This window comes from Odocoileus virginianus, chromosome 7 (assembly GCF_023699985.2).
Source record: "Odocoileus virginianus isolate 20LAN1187 ecotype Illinois chromosome 7, Ovbor_1.2, whole genome shotgun sequence".
NCBI lineage: Eukaryota > Metazoa > Chordata > Mammalia > Artiodactyla > Cervidae > Odocoileus > Odocoileus virginianus.
The window spans coordinates 46,591,469-46,613,272 of NC_069680.1; the positions used below are offsets into that span (position 1 = coordinate 46,591,469).

Here is a 21,804-nt window from a genome sequence, read left to right on the forward strand (position 1 = left end):
TATTTGCCATGAAGTGATGGGACTGGATGCCATGATCTTAAGTTTTCTGAATGCTGAGTTTTAAGACAACTTTTTCACTCTTCTCTTCCACTTTCATCAAGAGGCTCTCTAGTTCTTCTTCGCTTTCTGCCATAAGGGTGGTGTCATCCGCATAACTGAGGTTATTGAACTAACCTCAGCCTCCAAAATTTACTTATGTACACTAACTCCCCCACTTTTAAGACAGTCATGAGACTGTCAAGATGGTGCTGACTCAGCAAGTTTAGAAAACCTGGCTTTGTATGATCAACTGGTTTCCCTGGTGGTCTCTATACGTGGCGTTAACAAAGTCAATGAAGTAAGAGTTGTAAAATGCAATAAGTCATACTGAGGAGGTGTAACAGAACAGTCAGAAAAAAGTATTCATATATAGGTTGTTCTGTCTAGTGATTTAAATTATCTAAATTGAAACCCACACTTGTAGCCATCTACCTTCTTCTGGAAAAGTGAAAGAGCAGATCACATGGGCACCAAAGTTCCTGCTACAGGGTAGGAGCATGTAACATTAAATTAGACAACAGGTATACTGTATCAGTTTCACTGAGGTTTCTGAGTTTTATAAAAAGGCTGGAAACATCATCTAAATTTTCAGACTGTAGAATCCTTACTATTTTCTTGTTTTGTACCCAACTCCTGACAATTTAGAGTAGAAATGAGTGGAATTTTAAGGAAGAAACAAATGTGGCCATCTATACTACTTTTCTTTCAGTCTTGGTAGTTTAGTCACTACGTCACGTCTGACTTTTTTGCAACCCCACTGGATTGTCGCCTGCCAGGCCCTTCTGGCCATGTGATGTCCCATGCAAGAGTACTGGAGTGGACTGCCATTTCCTTCTAGATAGGATCTTCCTGACCCAAGGGTCTCCTGCACTGCAGGTGGATACTTCATCGACTGAACCGCCAGGAAAACCCTCTCAGTCTTAGAACTCAGTAAAACACCAATTTAAAGTCCAAAGGCCAGGGTAAACCCCCAGTCTAGAGCTGATTATAAGGTGGCAAGTTAGTTGACATCCACCAAGTTTGCCCAGTACAGAGTGAATTACGTAGTGAATTACATTGTGCCATTTTGATTCCTTTCAATGGCGACATTTAAACTCCAGAATTATAGCCACTTAAATAAGCCGTATTTATGAAAAGCTAAATACACCCTCAAATCACTAAACAGAAAACCATACATAAGACTCAATTTCCAACTTTTCACCATTGCACACATATTAATCTCAAGTAACACATTCCCACATTCCCACTGCAAAATAATCATCCATTCCACCCAAGTTTAACTATTTTCTTCTGAGGAAACTTCCTCAGAGTTCTCCACATCAGCAAATTAGAAGATTTTCTTAATAAATACAGACATCAGATACCCTCCAAATTCTATGGCAACCTAACTACAGAAAATCAGAATAAAAATCTTAACTTGGGAACTATGCATTTATGACAAAAATACATTTACTTGATTTATCAATACGATGAACAACAATCAATCTTGCAACTTTGGCAGTTTTACTTTCACTTTCAACAAGTTTCTTATTTCCCCACTCTCAATGAATACTCAAATCAAATCCATATTAACAAATGAAGAATGATTAAGAATGACCACTGAGAAAACAGTATTCCAAAACCAAAGAGAAAATTTTACTTTTATTTTAGATCACTAATACCACTTCATAATTAAATGGTCTATTAAAAATGTCTCCACAGAGTGTGTGTCTATATGTGTACACACATATGTAAAAGGGAGAGATGTGTTCAAAAAACTCAAAAAATTACAAGCAGAGACTCTGTTTTCCAGCCTGCCTTCAAGTCTACAATCTACAGTGAGCCAACATAAATTGCTGAACATCTAAGACAAACCTTTTGTGAATTCTGTGAAGAGCAACAGAAGGTGTTATAGGGAACACTATAGCATGAAGAGACACCCTCATTCACTGCCAGGACCTGACCTTACATCAGTTCTGCATCTTCACTTTTAATTCCATGCCTGCTGCTCATCTTTACTTGAACAGCCCTTTAGTAACATAACACTCACCCTATTTGGGGACAGGAATTCAAGAAGTGAAAATATCCCTGTTGGGAGTTTAAGAAGAAAACAGGCAAACAGCAATTTTTATTTCTTAAGCTTCAAATGATAAAATTCAGACAGAAGGTGGCAAAATTCTGCAAGTGCCAAAGAGAAGGGGGGAAGACCATGCTCTTCCTCAGTCCTTTAAATGGATAGGGACCTCTCTAGAGAAGGCTGTAGAAAATATACTGTCACCACATTTTACCTGGGGTAAAGCCATGAAGGGAAAGAGAAAGATGAGGAGAGAAAAGCCTAAAGTAGATACTGTTTTAAGCATAACAGCTTAGAAGAATCTTGTACTCCAATTCCTCAACCCCATCCATCAGCACTCCTGACACACCTCCCTTTGTAAGGTTTCTCAGTTATACCTCCCTTGTTGTTGAACTGGTTTTCATCTGATTCTTGGCCTGGGTAGTAGTCATAATAGAGCTCACCTTGGATTATTTGTGAAATGATTCATTAGTGTTATTTGAATTTTTTTTACAGATTGATATTTCAGAATAAACAGTGGGGAAAAACTCAGTTCAGTTCAGTCGCTCAGTCATGTCCGACTCTTTACAACCCCGTGGACTGCAGCACGCCAGGCCTCCCTGTCCTTCACCATCTCCCAGAGCTTGCTCAAACTCATGTCCATTAAGTCAGTGATACCATCCAACCATCTTGTTCTCTGTCATCCCCTTCTCCTGCCTTCAATCTTTCCCATCATCAGGGTCTTTTTCAATGAGTCGGATCTTCATATCAGGTGGCCAAACTATTGGAGCTTCAGCATCAGTCCTTCCAATGAATATTCAGGACCGATTTCCTTTAGGACTGACTGGTTTGATCTCATTGCAGTCCAAAGGACTCTCAAGAGTCTTCTTCAACACCACAGTTTGAAAGCATCAATTCTTTTGTGCTCAACCTTCTTTATGGTCCAACTCTCACATCCATACATGACTACTGGAAAAACCATAGCTTTTTTGGTCAGCAATGTCTCTGCTTTTTGATACACTGTCTAGGTTTGTCATAGTTTTTCTTCCAAGGAGCAAGTGTCTTTTAATCTCAAGGCTGCAGTCACCATCTGCAGTGATTCTGGAGCCCAAGAAATAAGCCTTTCACTGTTTCCATTGTTTTCCCTTCTATTTGCCATGAAGTGATGTGACCAGATATATCTCCAGATGCATCACCACATTTGGTGATAGGATATACCTCCCTAGATCTATGGTAAACCCAAGATTATCATGCCTTCTCACCAGCCTCCCTGCCCACAGGCTGCACTGTGGCAGGCACACACATTTCTTCAAACCATCTGCCTTATCATTCTAAAAACATATTTTTATTGAGCTACTGCTCTGATATAAGTCCTTCAGGGCTCCCCAGTGTCTGCAGGACAACCCTGCTTTCTATAGCCAGACATTCAAAACTGTCACCATCATGATAAGCATCTTCAGTATTAGTCTAATTCTCTGCTCCACTTTCCCAAAGAAAGGCATCCTTTATCTCTTCCACTTCTAATCTAAGTTCTCTTAATGCTTTTTAAAACCAAGTGGAATCTAGTAAATAAAATATTTATTTATGTATAATCCTAAGGAACAACCAATCTGTCCTTATCTCTCAGTAAGACCTAAAAGTTCCCAGCTCTCATCAGAAAAGTCTTTCAATAAGCCCGCTGATAGCTCATTTTTCTTTCCTTAGTTTGGATTTCCATGCTATTGAGTCAAATTCTATTTATCCTTTAAAATGGAGCTACAGGGACACTAACACAGTCACTTTTTAAATTTAAAAAAAAATTATTTTTTTCTTTTTTGGCCACAACTTGGGAGATATTAGTTCTCTGATCAGGGGTTAAACTTGAGCCCTCAGCAGTGAAAGTACAGAGTCTCAGCCACTGGACCACCAAGGAATTCCCTATCACTTAAAAAAGAAAAATTCTAGGCCAAATTATTCTTGCCCCTACTTGGCCATTCATGGCAACTATCACATCACACAATCTGGTCTTTGCTTTTTATGTTAAGCTCCATTGCATGTATGTTAGTTCCCAGAGATAGGATTCAGATAATTCGAGTCATCCATAAGACCTAACACCAGTCCAAGAACATAGTATGTACATTGTAAATACTGAATTCAAGCTCCAATTAACAGCATTGCCACATATATGTGTATTTCTATAGATTTATAATAAAGAGAAAATATATAAAAGAGTATATAGGAATTTTACACAGCATAGATAGTTTCTACAGCTTTTTCTACAGAATACAGATCTACAGAACATATCTTTTCTACACAGGCCATCTTTTTACAATTCTGACTATTGTGTGAAGTCATTAGACTAGATCATTAATAATATACACAATGCAAATTATGCTGAACACACGGTCTATCTTTCTTTGATGGTTTAGAACAAACGAACTGTCTTAGAGGCATCATGAATATTATGATCATGCCACAGGAGATTAAAAGACTGGGTTTTGAACTTGCTGCTGACATTCCCTAGAAGAAATTTTTTTAATATAAATCCCTGATGTCAGCTTACTTGCCTATGGCTTACTTGCGTAAAACTGGAATATAAAATGGGCAACTGCTTAACTTCCTGGATAGGATAAAGTGGCTGCCTTTTTGAATATTTAATTATTGTAACAAAAGCTGAAGCATCCTTTTACCTTGCTTTGTCCTCTTCGTTGAAATCTTCTTCAATGTCTTTCAATGTCCTTGGACGTCTCAGTATTCAATACATTCTCTATTATTCATATCCCGCTAAGAGAATGTGTCACTACAACTCCCTGGTCTGTTTCCATACTCCATTATAACCCTCCGTGTGACGGAATACCTTCACCATCAAGAGATTCTTCTTCCTTTCCTCCTCACTCCAGGCCTTACCATTTTTGAAATGAAACTATATTATCCCTTAAATCCCCTTCTGTATTTCACATTTAACAGAATCTAGGCCTGAATGAGAATATCAAATATCCTCACTGTATTTTTAAATGAAAATCTTGTGTTATACCTGGATGATTCATCAACTTGAAAATAGCTGCACTGGAATAACATTTTACATGCTAGATCACAGCAAAGTTGATAGGTCAAGTGGAATCACCTACTCTGGCAAATAAGTAGGAAGTAGGCAGTAAACTCTAAAACTGTTAACTAAATAATTCTGCTACCTTCAGATGAGCTCATGTCTTTGGAATGTTGAGGAATTCAAGATCAAAATGATAAAATCAATCTCCCCACCCAGTCCCAAATCCTCTAAAATGCTAAATTTACAAAGCCTTTGAACGTAGGGTTTAAAATTTTCCATTCACCAAGTTTTACACTTTGCAACGGCCTGAAACATTAGCACATTAGTCTGTCTTTATTCTGCTTAAAATCAACACAAAATTTAATTTGACAAACACTGCAAAATAATGTTTCATCAGTATTGTAAAATGAGTCAAAGTATTCAGACTGTTTTTGCAGCTTAAGAGACAACTATTTTTAAGCTTTTCTCCCCCCTCAGATACCTTTTGAACTCTGAGTGAACATGATGGCGATGAGGTGCCTGGTAAAGCTTCAATTTAAACTGTCCCATTAAAAACAAACAAAAACAAGAAAACCCAGCAACTCCCTCCCCAAACAAGCAAACTAACAAAAGTCTTTCTGGTTTAAGTATGTGCAGAATATGATGCTGTGAAAAAATTCAGAACTGGCAAAAGTTTTGTCACTTTTTCTTACCAGGCCTTCATGTTATACATCTTAAAGACACTGTATTCCAAAATGCTCTATTGTTAAAACTGCTCTTGACAAATAGAAACTAAGTAACAGGTGATAATTAGGTGTCCACACTAGCCTATAAGTAGTTAATTGGTTACAAAGCTAAACAACAACAACAAAACATCTGTATCATGCAGGCAACATTGTTTCTACATGATAAACTTAAGATGTCTTGGTATCTTGCAGGTCTATCATTGAGATTTAGGACAACTGCTCCTCTACCCCTCTAAACTTCCAATTTCTACCCTCTCCTCTAGCTCAGTTGGTAAAGAATCTGCCTGCAATGCAGGAGAGACCAGGGTTCAATTCCTGGGTTGGGAAGATCCCCTGGAGAAGGAAATGGCAACTCACTTTAGTATTCTTGCTTGGAGAATCGCAAGGACAGAGAAACCTGGAGGGCTATAGTCTATGGGGTTGCAAGAGTTGGACACGACTTAGCGACTAAACCACCACCACCACTAGTCTACTTTCTATCCTCTTCAGTAGATTATAACAGTAGGAAAAGCAACAACAAAGACACAAATGGGAGAGGGGAAATATTTCTCTGAGGAAAGGAGGTCACATATATTTGCAATTTCTGCATGCAGTATTTCTAACTGAACTAGAAATGTATCAACAGCCCTCTTTTGAATCAAAAATTTCTAGTAAAAAAAAAAAAACAGGAAAAAATAGAAAACAAAAACAGATGAAAAGATTTCTAGTCCATTGATTTATTCAATACATGAGCATCTACTAGAGTTGAAGCTGTGCTTAATTTACTTTCCAGATTTACCCACAAGTTCCACTTTTCCAACAACAAAAAAAAAAGAGCCCATAGTATATTCAACACCAGTGATCAATAAGCCCATAAACTTCTGTCCTACCAGGTTACTTACAAGTCTACCTAGAAATGATGAGTTTGTCCCCTAATCTTTTTAATGTTAGTGTTATTCTAAGTATGTGATTTAGTATATATAAACCAATTAAATAAATGCCAAAAATTATGATGAAAAGTTAATTTTAGTGTTCCAGAAAAAGCGAGATAAAAGAGGAGTTAGATCGCTTCTATTTAGGAAGTTCTCAAATTATAGTTAGGGAAAATTCCTTTGAGCTATGATGAGGGAGAAAGATAAAGCTTACGAGATGCCTAAGTTTTCATCTTTTAAAGGTGTATTGGGTGCCTTGACAGCATTTTTACTCTACATCTGTGATTCTTAATCATTTTCAGGTTATGCATTCCTTTGAAAATTTAATGGATGTTAAAGCCCACTTCTCTCCCTAGAAATACAAATGTATAAACACAAAATTCTGGTGGATCTTATACCCTGTCCCCATCTCTCCTTCAGCCTCTCAGAGAGCTCATCTCCCTGTGGCTCTAGGGATCTTAAGCTTTAAAACATTTCATCATGTTTACACCCATTTAAAAAACTAAGCATTTTATTAGTACAGGAGAGCTAAATTCCATAAGATCTAATCTCAACTTTGCTAAGACCTTATCAGTGATATTTCAGTCTGGCTAATAACATATACTGACCTCTCAAGTGAGTTTATTCAATTTAAGTAATAAAGGATGCCAGGTCCCATTTCTCTTAATTCTTGTTATTCTCCCATAAGATCGATTGGTTAGCAATTCCTTATAGCTTTTGTGATGGCTAGCTATAACCCATAAACAAGATGACTACTCTGCTAACACATATTCTAATTCCCAGAGTACCATAAAAAAAAAGAAAAATCAAGACTAGAATCAGAAAAAGCTCTTGACTTAGAACGGTAGTTATTTCTTCTCTCGGATTTCATGTTCTAATTAGTCCACAAAGTAATCTACCTTAATAAGGTCTTCCTTCCCATGCATTAAGAGACACACAAAAGCATGGGTGGATAAGAAATGTCAAATCACTTGCTCAAACATTCCCAACACATAGCTTTCCCTCCTGAAGTTCCTTCACTCTAAACCCACCTGGGTTTATGAGTCATGAAAATTCTAATCTGCCACTATTAAGCCTTTTCACCTCTAAATCATCCTTCCTAGCGGCCTAACCAAAATGTGAACAGTCATTCTAAACTCCTCCTTCTCCTTTATTACCCATATCCAAGCAATCACCATTGCTCCAGTTGGTCTCCTAACTCACTTCTCAAGCCTGTGGCTTCCTCTCAATCACTTTAGGTCCTTACATGTTAACTGGTTTCCCTGCTTAAGTACAGTTCCTGACCATCCATATCCCAGAATAATCTTTCTGAAACAAAGATTGATCACTTCATTGGCCAGACTGAAGCCTTGCAATGGCTTTCTCAGCTTAAAAATCCTTCAGTGTTCCTACTGAAAAAAGATGAAGGCAGAGAAATGCTGGAATGTCCTTTATGATCTGACTCCACCTACATCTCCAGCCTCATCTCCCACCAGTCTCACCACTATGCTGAGTCTTCTGCTTCCTCAGTACACCATGTTGTGTGTGTGTGTGTTTTCCTGTGATTCTGTTTTTCCCTCTGCTTAAAATAAATCTTTGCTGCAATGCCAACCATGAGGTCCTGGTCTGTCTATGGAATCTTATCCACTCACCTCTACATAAAAATTTTAAATGCCCAAAGATGTTCATGACACCATTATATTTAACAGTTAAAAACTGAAAAGTGAAATCCTCCAAATACAAAAATAATTTGTTAAACTGCAATGGATTCCTGTGATGGACTATTATGCAATAATAAAAAAGTGTTTATAAATTTAATAGTATGAAAAGCTAAAAAATATGGAAATAAAATTATTTACAATAAAATCATCTCAACCATAGAAAATATACTATACATATAATACATTAAAGACAGAATTATCAGAAAATGCACCAAAACTTTAAGAATAATTGTTTCTGGGTGAAAGAATTATGGCCAATCTTTTTCCCTCAAGTTTATAATGAACATGTATTACTCTCAAAATCAGAAAACATCTGAAAGTATTTTTAACTACAAAAGACTTTCCTAGAGTCTTTCCAGCCCACCCCTTGTCCCCCTCTCCACAATTTAACGTGTCCTTCCTCTGATTCAACCACACATTCTCTTTGCTGTGTGATATCACCCCATTATAAAACTTACCATCCTATATTTTAGCTCACGTTTGTCAGGGAGTTGGGTGAGGACAGGATACAGCTCAGCTTTAATCCACAGTGCCTGACCTCGGGTAGCAGCCAGTTAAATGTTTATAAGATGAAATTGCTCTTACAGTGCTAACTACATGCAAATGACCAGTAATACCTTATCAATCATTTGAAAATGTGAATCATTCAACAAATATTTACCATGTGCCTAACACATCCCAGGTACCATTACAACCCCAAAAACACAACAGTGAAAAAGGTCCTTGTCTTTGTGGAACCCACATTTTAGTGTGGGGAAACAAACAAAAACCTCACCTCATTTCAGTGAGTAAGGAGTGCTTATAGGAAATGAGGGATGAGGGGAATCAGGGAATTTCTGGGGAAAGAGTGAAACAGCACACTGAAAGAGTGTTAAGTGGTAACAGACAAGCAGGTGTAGTAAAATGAGAGAAGTGGACAGAGGGTCAGAAGACCTCCTCTGTCACCTTACCAGTCTGGTGATAGTCTGAGTCTTAGGAGGAGGATGATCCCTAATTCACTAGAATGTGTAAGGATTAAATAAAATAGTTTATGTGAAAAGGGTGAGGCCAGTGCTTGACATGAAGGGTCCCCTGTATTTGTTAGCTGAATCTGTTTGGAGATGACATCAAAAATAATACAACACCCACAAGCTGGAGTACATGGATTATGACTGTTAACAAAGATGCCAAACGAAACATAATACAAATCCCATCCCTTTGATCAGGGAATTCTGTAACAGATATGTGATTAACAAAAATACCGCATAGGCTGTTTATCTGAACACAGGATTCTACCATTGATTACAATCACTTTAAATAACAATGTGGCAAAGAGTTGAATAGTTTACCCATAAAATCAAATGCAAACACATAAATAATGGATTCATGATCCAAAAATTGTCTCTCGGCCTTTCCCCACAATCTTTATTCATAAACCTCACTGGTCTTCACTATTTTTAATCCCCTGCATGTCTAGTTTATATGTCTCTAGTTCAAAAGAGGAAAGGAAAATTTCCACAACAGATTGCAAAAGAGAGGTGCCTCTGAGCACATTCACTTCTTGTCCGTTTTAACTGCTGGCTATCTGAAACCTAAGAACTAGGTCTCCTGGACTTTGAGTAGGGGGTTAGAATGTCAGATCACTAAAATGTTCCTCTGAAGTATTTAAATCCTTTAGTCCCCAAACTCTACCATATACCTAAGATAGAATGTCTCTTGCCTCTTACATCTCTGCTTTCCAATCTCACAATCTTCAAATGAATGACAAGATGAACGGGTCAACTATAATCTACTTCTCTGTCAACCTCTTAGACCAAAGAATTGTCACCTTAATATTTCTAAGTGTTATTGTCAGAAGTATTCTGACCCTCATTCTGGTCACTTCAAATATTTATAACTTGATTTGGGAAGACAGGAATAAAACCAATCACCATGACAGGGTCAGTTAACTCCAAAAGAATGAGTTGATTAATAGTGAAGAAGTAAAGAAAAATTTAGTTCATAGGATACAAATTAATGTTACCCTCTATTGGTTGCCAAAAATTTCTTACGTCAAAGCAAGACCCTTGCTTACTTTTTAGCATACCAAACTTACAGAGTCACAGCCTACAAACTATGTGAGGATATCCTTTATGACATTCTGTACATTTGACTATGTTTTCATATTCTTTTTTTTTTTTTCCATTATGCTTTCATATTCTATGAACACCTTGTAGAGAAATGCTATAGTGGAGAAGTTGTCTTGAAAATGTTAAACATGCAGTATTGTAGAAAGGACAAAACTATAGCAACTTGTGTTTAAATGTTTATTCATTCATTTAGTGAGCACCTACTGTCATGTGCATGTGAACTTCTAGATGCTGGTTCAGTTGGTCACACTGGCCATTTAATTCACTGCACTGAATTCCTAAGGATAGGGAGTTAAGTTTTTTCTCCTGTAGTTGACCTTGCCTTTGAAATAAGTTTGAACACTTGAGGAATGAAGATATTTGGCTGTACAAGTCTTATCCAAACAATATCAGTACACAACATTTCTCTCCTTCTGTGTACATTTTATGATCACTTCAAATGATATAAAGGCTCTTTGGTACCCATTTCTGTTTCTCTAACTCTGAAGACTGCTAATAATGTTTCATATCATATAGTCATTATTTCTGAGGATTATGTAATAGTGCTTCTGGGGAAAGAAAAGTGGTCTTGATTCTAATATGCTAATTTATTGTATTATTTTAATTCACTACTACTTCCCTACTTCAAATTAGGTCAAAACATTACAATGGTTTCACATTAAGAAGAAGTTTACATGCCTAACACTTGTAATGAACACCGAAGGATATGAAAGCTAAATGTTACAGAACTGAAGCATAACAGATGCCCGCAGAACAAGCCACCCACAAGGTTTAAGAACCAATTGCAGAAAATTCCCTATGAAGCCGGCTTCTACTGCAAGCACAGTGATCTCTCCGGGAAAGCACCTTTGAAGCTGTAGCTAGAATATAATCCTCAACTCTCAAGATCCAAATTTGGGCCTCTATACTGAATTCTCTTTCTCATAACTATCCTGCTCCATACAGAGTCTGGCATGGTTTTCGGGGTAGTGGTGGTAAGGAGCTTCAGATCAGAGCCTTTGGGACTCCAGAACAACCAAAATCTCACATCTGCATTGGTGACTTAGCCACAGAAGAAGCAGGTAGTTACAAATACACACCATCCTTGTGACATAAGTCTATACCTTCAGAGCACCATGACTGGCTTCTAGGACAGGTAGTCAGCATAACACACACACAGCCTTTCGCTGCTCTTCTGTCGCTGCTGGACATCTTTCTAGGCCCTTTCCACTTCCAGATGCCCACTAGCATTTAACCCTGGACTACTGGCTATCAACAAGCATGTCCTCTACTAAACTCGAACTGTCTCTAGTTACCAGTGGTTAGGCAGACATTTAAGAGCCATACCAGTATCTAATTTTCTGGACACCTGTATACATTCTTTCATAAAACAAACCCAGAAGACAGGCTCTCTTCCCATTTTTGCAGACTTTTGGAAAAAGAAATCATTGGATAAATGACTTGATTCTAATCACCAGTGACAGAGCTGGGGCTTCAATCAGCGTCTTCCTTATTCCAAACTTCAAAGGCTGTCCACTACTCTATATTCCCCTCCATTCCCTTCCTCAGTAAAATCCACAAGGTTTCATCAAATTTTTCATATTGTATGAAAATTTAATTTTTCATATTAAGCACATTCTTTTGACACTTGCAGATCAAAACGTTACAAAAACTATCTAAGCAATGACATCCTCCAAGTGGATAAGCATTATCCCTTATGCAACCTTTGGAAGACAGCAAAATAGGCCAACCAATGGAAAAAGCTATTTAAGTAGAAAATTATGTCTTAGGATATCTAAACTCATTACAATTCTGAGAGCATATTTTTATATCAACTTGCTACAAGGTCACGAAAAGTTTAAAGCTAAGTCCTTTTCTACATGCAATTTTAAAGTATACAGTTTATATATTAATGTTTTCAGTAGTACAGAAAATCTTCCAATATTTCCTAACCAACGCCTCTTTTAAATAGAATATAGATACTGCGGCTTTTCTGGCATACATATTAACCATACCATAATAAGTTCTGAAACAATTTGTGGAATTGGGTGGACTTTAAGTGGTTTTGCATTAGAGCAGTAGTTAAGAAACCAACTATAGAAGGGTCTCTAGCTTTAAATCTAAGCCATACATAGTATCCTTACTAAAAAGCAAGAATAAACTAGACAGTTTACCTCCTGAAAAGATAGTTTAAAAAAAAAACAGAGTAGGTAAGTTGAAAATATTGATGTTTCTTCAAAATTTATTATGCATAGGCATATTTACTTTTTTATTAATTTATATTCCCAAGAATTCATGTAAGGAATTTCTTTCTCTGTTATAGACAACCCACCAGCACAATTAACACTAAATTACATTTAAGTAGATTTATGCCAGAAAATATAAAATCTATTGAGTTGTTCTCAATCTGAGATAGAAAAAGATGGGTGGGATAAAGATAAAAATGCAGAGAGGAAGAAGAATATAATTTGAACTTTTCCCAAAAAATACAAATTCAAAAATACACAGAATAAGTAAATATGTAAATAGGGAAAATTTTAACTACTGTTGAATCTAAATGGTAGCATATGGATGGGCACTGTATTTTTCTTCCTATGCTTCTCACTATAAAAAAATATTTTAACAACACGATTTCCAAACTATATCATAAAGTCAAACACAGATGCTGCTCAGTCTCCTGCATGGTTAACTGATGTCCTGGAGGTATGATACACCTCCACAGGCTCTGGAGGCAGATCTCCTGGGTTCAAATCCCAACTCTGCCAGTTACGGAGTTACTATGTGACTGTGAGGAAATAATGTAAACGCACTAACCCTCAATTTGTCAGGATAATGAGACTAATAATAATCCCCTACTTTAAAGGAGTTCCAAAAAGAAACTACATATGAAGTGCTTAGCAAAGGGCCTCACTCATAGGTAAGTGGGCAATCACCTCATTGTTACAGTAACCAAAGAGGACCTTTAGACAGATGAAAAAAAGACTAAATAACATTACTCAGAAGTTTGGGGTTTTTCAGATTGCACAGGATGAAAAAAGCAGTAATCCACACTATGATAAGATCATACAAAGGTTCTGGTCACCATTATAATTAGCAATAATCATAATTCAACATTTATAAGGTACTTTACTATGGGCCAAGAACTGTGCTAAGCACTTTATATGTAGCTTCTCACTGAAATCCTATGAAGCAAGTAATTATCATTACTTCCATTTTATAGATGATAAACTTGAGGATCAACATGTATACACAATTTATTCAAGATTACAAGGCTAGGAACTGGCAGAGTTAAGATGTGAACCTAGCAATCTGCCTCCAAAGTCTGCTTCTGATAGAAACTACCCACCTGAACTTGAGGAAGCCATTTGAACTTTCATTTCCTCTTCTGGAAAATGAGCTGAGTGGTGAAATACATGCTCTCAAAAGTCCCTTCTAAATGTCTCTGGACAACAACGGTATTTAAGCCCAAATTCATTACATATAGAAAATACCTCTGGTTCTAGTCCGTTTACAAACCTAGGCTTCTCTTTCTTACATAAACAAGAGAATGAAGCGTAGCGTAATACCCCACGTGGGGTAACTCGCTGCTCTTGAGCTCTGATGGTGGGTGGTACAGCACCAACAGCCCGATAGAGAACCTCATGAGATAGTTCCATAAGTAAGTCCCTTTGAATGGAGCCCAAAGAGAGCCTGATGTTAAAATGAATTGTACCTGACAGGACTCATGCTACAGGGAAGTTAAGAACACACGTCCACAAAATTAGCCAAAGCACTAGTACTTTAGTTATGCCACGTTTCCTCTCAGGACCTCAGTTTCCTTATTTATAGAAATGAGGTGGCTTCTAGATACAAGTAATGCCTAAGGAAGGAGCCACCCTAATGCAGAGAGACCAATCGACTTTGTTAGAATTAAGGGCAGGGCATAAGAAAGCATGTGTATTTTGAAAAAGCACATTCAAATACAGTGACTGCTTTCACAATATAAACCACAGAAGAAAAGTTCCAAAAACTATTTTATAGTTGGCGAAAGAGTGAAGCAGCACTGTTGGGAATGGGCAGGAGATATGGATTTTTTTTTTTTAATATTAAGATACATTAGTGTAGATCACTACTGAAAGCCCCTTTTAGCTCAAACGGTCTGTGGAATAAAAACAAATTAAGTTGGTATTCTATGAATTAAACTCCTAGATTTAAAGAAAAAAAGTCCTATTTATCAAAATAATTTTTTAAAGTCATTAAGAACTACTTAAGGCATTTTCTTTTTGTAGAAAAATGATTCAAATACATACAGAAACATATAAATTTCTGCACTCAAGACTCAAGGTACTTTTGTCTTTTTAAACTTGATATATTTATCAATAGAAACCTAGTCTGATAATATTCCAAGTCAAAACACAGCCAGGTTACTCCTATCTGGTTCTAATATTGCTTCAAAACCCTGAAGCTCCATTTTAAATAATTTTTAAAAAGAGAGAGAGACATAAAGTCCATGTAATTCTTCCTAAGGCCAAATTTATAAAGCTCAATTTTCAATCAAATCTCTCCTCCTACAAATCTTTTGGCCATCTTTCCCTACTCAATAGCACTACCAGGGATGAAAAAACAAGAATCCAAACTCAATCCAGTCCATCTGGCTCTTATTAGCATGGCTGGTAAACGCTTTGCTAAGAAACAACTGGCAATCCCCACATTACTTGTCAATATCAATTTGGGGGAAATTTTACGGATTTAATCTCTCCCTAGTCCCCATTTCTGGAAATAATTAATCAAAACCTAGTTGTATTCAGATTCTACTCTTAGAAAAAGATAGCTCATGTCTACACTATCAGCTTCCAGGCCCGAAATCTGTTAGATTTTAGGTTATCTTCTAAAACTAGATTTGGGTAGAGGGCATCAGAATAGAGAGAGACTGTTAGAAAAAGAGGGGTTCTCCTATCAAAAGCAGCCTGCCTGTCTAGACCCCCACACACACACACACACACACACACACACACACACACACAAATAAGCACATAGAGAAATTGGACTCTTCCATCCCTGAAGCAATCCTGTAAAAATCTGGTAAGATTGTCTCATTAAAAATTCTCATATACATAATTTATGGGTGTCAGGGACCCCCTTGAACTGACGAGGTTAAAGATTCTTGCTCTAGCTTAGAGCGTCATGTGCTTAATATCCCAACCTCCTCCTTCATGGATGTGAGCCACGCCAAACATCACATCTGAAATGTAAAGAGCAATAAAATAAGGTTCCAACTGCACCTGATGCTTTAAACTAACTCTGTCAAATGTTGGTTCTGCCATTTTTCAGCAATGCTCAAAGGATTTCTGTTTCATTTCCTTGGATCCAAAGGTCCAAGCTGGGTCTTATCCAGCAACCCTCCTCAATCCTTTCTTTTTTACCCAAGCCTGGAAGCGTATGGACAAATCAGTTTGTAAGTGAAGGATGAATGTTTTCCTGAGAACAAAGGCCTCCAGTGAACCCTCACCCTCACCACCCTTTTCCAACTCAAGATGTCCAGCACACTGCCAACTGATGTGGCCACGCACTGGATCAGAAAGCAAGTACAGAATAAGGACACTCCATTCAACCTTTTTGTCTGGGGCACTTCCTGAGTTTTTCACTGGCATTTAACACCAAGACACAAGGCTCATTTTTCATTAAAGTTGCAAGACTTTCACTTTGCCCAGTTTCAAATAGTGTAATTGATCTGCACTGTCTTCTTAAATAACCCAACTGAAGGACACTGCAGCTTTAAATATTTCAGTGCTAGCTAGCAAATAGACTCCATTGCAATATGGCTCTGAAGGTCGCGTCCTATTGTCTCTTTCCTCCGGATAAAAAAAAAAAATTTTCTAAGCCCTTCTTAGACTCAGATAACATGGGAAGGGTTACCCCTAGAATTTCCACTCTTCCATCTTGGTGCCTGATACAGTTCCAGTGTTTATTGGAATCTCACACTCTAATTTTCCCGGCAGGGGCAATATGCTGATTGCTATTAATGATGCCAGCACCTTAGCGAGACATAAACACATGTGTTCACATTAGTTTAATTGAGCATATGCAACTGTCTGAAATAGCATCACTCCAGGGCTGTTAACCCCTTGAAGAGTAGGGCCAGAGTGGTGTGGGAGTGGACGGCTTTCCGGAGACACCCTGAGCCCGGGATTGCATAACGTGAAATGTGTAGCCACTGAAAATGACAGGAATCTCACTCAGCCTACTCAGCCTGGGACTATGCCGGTACCTTGTCACACACTTGCAGCTTTTCCTGTCAAAGAAGGTCAAAAGAAGAGGCAGAAGCACGACGAAGAGATAAAACAGGCTAAAAGAAAAGGCCCCTTCTACCTCGTCAGGGTGCATACATAAGACTCCTCAAGCAGTCACGTCTCCCCCACCCTCCTCCCCGTAGTGGAACACCCCCAGTGAACTGAAGGCTTCGGAAAAGGGCAGGGGAGTTGGCAATCGTCGCCTTTTTTAAAGACCCACAATCAGTGGCCGATTAAATGGCCGGGAAAACAGGGAAAGGGGAGCGGAGTGGAAGGAAGGCGTATACAGGTGCACCGGAGCATTACCTGAAATGGCAACAGATTGTTACCATTATCGGTCCGGAAAGCGTTATCCTCCATCCAGGACTTGGAGGTGAGCGGGGCCGCGCGGGGGAACTTGGGCGGCGCGATCACGTTGCTGGAGAAGGGCTTTTTGAGCGGCGAGATGGGGTTGAGGGGCGAGGGCACCCCCACGCCCACGCCCACGCCCACGCCGACAGCCCGGCGAGGGTCCCTGCCCGCCTGCAGGCCGCCCCACGGGTTGGACGGCGCGCTCCAGGCGGCGTTCACGCTCTGGTGCGTGCTCCAGCTGGACGACGCGGACGAGGCGGCGGCGGCGGCTGCTGCGGCCGCGGCGGCCGAGGAGGAGGACGGCTTGCTAGTCATGATGGGCTGGTGACCGTACGCCGCCGTGGCGCCCCTCTGCGCGTAGGGAGCCTGGCTGGGGCTGGCAGGCGAGCGGCGCTGCTGCGAGGGCTGCGCCTGCGGGGGCTGCGCGGGCTGCGCTGGCTGCGGCGCGGGCGGCGGTGGCTGCTGGTGGTGCTGGGTCTGCGCCAGGCCGATCTGCGGGGAGAAGGTGCCTCCGAAGACTGGGTTGACGTGGTGCGGGAAGTTCTGGAAGAGCATGGTCCCGTTGACTGGGGTGATCCCTTGGAAGAAGCTGTCCTCTACCGCGTTCGTGGTGCCCGTGGACCAGGTGCTGCCGAAGGACGGCGACAGAGACGCGCCCGGCGCCGCGGGCTCCTGCGGTGGTGGCGGCGGCTGCTGAGGGGGCTGGTGGAAACCCAAGCCCGGCAGGAGCGGCGATTCCATCTGCATCTTGTCGGGGCCGTTAGGGGCCGGCGGGGCCGCGGCGGGGCTGAGGGCCGGCACTGCGCTGCTCTCCTCCGGCTTGGGGGTCTCTGAGGACAGGGGCGTGGACGGGGCTTCGGCGGTGCTGGGCTCGGGCTGGGGCTGCTGCTGCTGCTGCCGCTGCTGCTGGGGCTGGGGCTGGGTTTTGCTTTTGTCCATCAGTAAATCATCCTGCATGGTTTGCGCAGCTGAAACGGGAAAAAAGAGAAACGCGTTATTGTCAGTGTGTTCGTTAATGCCGCTTGCTGGAGCGGGCGGGTGTTTTAGTTGCGAAAATCCAGTGCCACCGCTACTAGCCAATTGCAATGCAAATCCATAATCTCCCATTTAGAAGAACAGGTCGGGCTGGGGTGGGGGAGCTCGTGCAAAGTCTCTAAAAATACTGTGAGAGCGTCTTCACCCTTTCTGATGTCTAGGTTCCTTTTCTGTATTAGTAAGAGATGTGCTTATAAGACAGAAAGACAGCAATTTCGCCACGTCTCTTTCCCCTTCACCGGAACTCAAAGCGTTCACCCTGCAATGAGAAACTGATTCTGGTTCCTGTTTTTTCCCAAGCACCACCCTCCCCCAGCTATTTGCATACGTCAATAAATACAGCTGCGTCCTTCAGCAAGGTTAAAAAGACACCACACACGACCCTTTCTTCCCCCTTCCCCGCTCGGGCACTTTAAAGAAACAGTAGTCTTATCCCTCTTGATTAGCAAACTGCCTTCTTGCCTCGATAATTGTTTCATTTAGCCGCAGCAAACCACGAGGGAGGAAATCCTTGGCGTTTGTTAGGAGGACTCAACTGCACAACCATTCTCTGGCCTCCCAGTAGCTGCAGCTACTCCATTTTGTTAGGAGACATTAAAAAAAAAAAAAAACCCAACATCCTTTTAAAAGTGGTAAAAATCTACTGAAACATTTGCAAGTGCTTGCTTCTTGTTACTCTAAGGATTAGATGGGTGTTTTTTTTGCTTATTCTCCAATGTTCTCGTTTCCAATTCTGCCGCACAAGAGATTTCTTGGCATCTCAGTAGTTCAGGTCTCAACAGGAGCCTGAGAATTTCTCTGCAGAGTGAAGAAATGTTCTCGTTGGATTTGAGGTCAGAGAGAGAGAGGGAGAGAGACACGCGGAGGGAGGGAGGAAGAAGGAGAAAGGAGGGAGGGGGGCGGAGGACTGTCTAAGAGATGAGGTGGGGGTGGGGCTTTAAAAAATCCCTCAGATTTAAGTATGAAGTCAAGATAATACTGGGGTTGCCAGATTTTTCATTTTTTGAATCCTCCTTCTACTGCCTTGGTCACAAGACTTTGGCAAATTTAGACCCTATTCTCTTATCACTAGTATTAACAGTGAAAGATTATGGCTTGAAGACCCTGAATTACCATATGCTAGCTAACGTGTTAAAAATAGCACAGTACAAAGTCGCAAATTCTCATACATTGTAATTATAGTGCATTGCCATCACTGCTTCATTTAGCCATATAAGGAGTGTATGGTATTTTCCATTTCGCATAGAAGGGCTATATTCACCTCTGCCATACAGCCTGTTTTATCATTCAAGGATGAAAATAGTAATCGCTCAAAACCAGATTTCCATACCCATAGTTATCACTGAGTTCGTTTGTCCTTTAGAACACGTTAATTGCTTTAAATATATGAATATTACAGTGCCGAGACCCTGAAAACAAGTATTTTGAGATGTTCAAGGTGCATATGACCAAATAAATAATTTTTTTAGATGGTGATTCAGTATAATTGCTACAAAGTTATTAATATATTTAATACAGTTAATTAACTCAGATACATGGAGAAGCATCTTTCTCAGGACACTCCTAAAATGGCATTCAGATACACACAGAAGTTCTGCCTTTGGATATTCTCACGATAATAACAGCTGTAAAATAAATGTGTTGGGAAATGGATTTGCTATTCCTCTTAACTGTTAAGCAAAATATGTCAGACTAAGAAATAGGATTAAAAGTAGTTCTATTTTATTGAAGAATATCTTCAAAATGGTTAATATCTCATTCTGAAGTTTCATACATAGACAAATAGTGGGCTCAAGGAAAAGCTTCACAGCCACCTTAACTCCTCCCTCCCCAACCCACCCCTCCAAAAGAACCCAACCCAATATAATACACATCACAAATGGCCAACTACTACCAATAAAACCTATTTAAGATTGGTTTTGTGTTCCTTAATTCCCTTGGTCTAAAATAATGACTTTGATCAGTACTGTAAATATGACAAAGAGGCAAGCAGAGCTTGGATTCACAGCAACACAAAGTTCTATTGTTGCCAAAGAAAATGGACATAGAAAGAGACATTTTTATACTTGGTTTAAGCAGTGCTGCAGTAAACCATTATAATCTGGGATTTGAGTCTCTCCCAGTGGGCTAGAATTGTCTTTACAATAGCCATATCATCATGGCTGAAATATGCATTTAATTATAATTTTAATATCACTCAGCTTTTCTGATGCTAGTACCAATGCCTTCTGTTAATGCCTTCACTTTAAACTATATGTTTATAGTGAAGAAATTAATGCTGTCCTATAGCAAAAAAAAAAGCCACAAAGTAAGCTAGACTCAAGACTATTTTAAGCCTATAAGTAATATGAATATATTTAATTTAAAAAATTGTATCATACCAGGAACACCCATTTCTCTTCTTAACATTTCTTAAAGACATTAATTTCACTTTCTGCATAAATTCACTCTGTCAAGGTCAAGACCCATCTTTAATAAATAAGACCCTTTTAAACAAAAGATAAGCAATAGATTAAAATAACATTTACAAAGTTAATATGCAATGTCAGTAACTGTTTGTACAGTCTGTCCATTTGGGTGGGTTTTTGTTAGTCTTTTTTTCTTTTTTCTTATTTACAGCAAAGTCCGGGAAATAGATACCTCCTTCCCCTCCCCCCACCACACACACAATAGATCTTCCTTTACATGCAATCACCCAATCTCAAGTAACAAATTCTCAGCAGCAGTTACCTTTGAGGGTCCAGTTTTTAAGGATCGATAAAATTTAAAAGTGTACAGTATTTATTTTCTTCTTTCAGGTTGATTATGTGACCGCTCTGGCAAAAGCACTTTGACAACTGTAAGAAGAGAGGGCATGCGCACACAGGGAACTGTGGGGGCTGAAGTCCTTCACTAGGTACTCTGCCCGACTTAAGCACGCTCAGCCACGAAAGGAGGAAGCCTTTCAAATACTGATTCCAAGGGAAAGAGGTTGTGCCGGATTTCATTTTATCTTCCTAACCAATCTAAATCACGAGTTAAGAGAAAAATAAACCGGTTTGTCAACTGATTTCAGAAGCCACGTTAAAAGAGAAACTGGATTACAGGACTCAAATAAATAAACCCAGCGGAGCTACCTTAAATGGTATTAGAATGGTAATGACTGGGTAGCCAACAGTAGGAACCTAAGCACACCAAAAGAGGTGGGGTGGGGAAGAATAAAGAAGGGAGGAGATGGGCTACTAGGGAAAGATACTTAAAATCTGACCATACCTAAATATATGTAATATTATAAAATGAAAAGTACCTTAATATTAAATATGATATTAACCTTGGAGGCCAGGTTAAACATAGGTTTCAGTCATATATTTTGGACATTATCTATCCACCAAGATTTCCATTTGATTTTCAATGAAGGTACAAATCACTTATTTCAAGATTCTACCTGATATGCTCTAAATCATTCACCTCCTTATTTTACTTGTCAAAATGAAAGTTTACTTTGCATTATTCATACAATGATCAATCAAATAAAATTCAACTCTTTAAAGCTAAAACAGTGTTTTAGTTAAATATTAAAAAATAATTTGACATGTTTACTGTTTCACTGCATAGGACAGTGACATCTTTATTCAAAGCAGAAAGTAG

The 21,804-nt window shown here is 39.4% G+C and overlaps 1 protein-coding gene across 8 annotated transcripts in view; it reads right to left on the reverse strand.

The window, feature by feature from the left end:
- The window catches only part of CPEB3 (cytoplasmic polyadenylation element binding protein 3), a 199,480-nt gene that overhangs the window by 131,332 nt on the left and 46,344 nt on the right, over positions 1-21,804 (reverse strand). For 6 of the 8 annotated variants that reach the window (XM_070470647.1, XM_070470648.1, XM_020869971.2 and 3 more), the window contains exon 2: positions 17,098-18,110. In XM_070470647.1, the coding sequence (XP_070326748.1) occupies positions 17,098-18,099 (1,002 nt within the window). In that variant the 5' untranslated portion in view covers positions 18,100-18,110. Of the gene's footprint in view, positions 1-17,097; positions 18,111-18,322; positions 18,446-20,907; positions 21,035-21,804 lie in introns of those variants that run through there. The other 2 variants (XM_020869969.2, XM_020869970.2) reach the window with 2 other exon arrangements.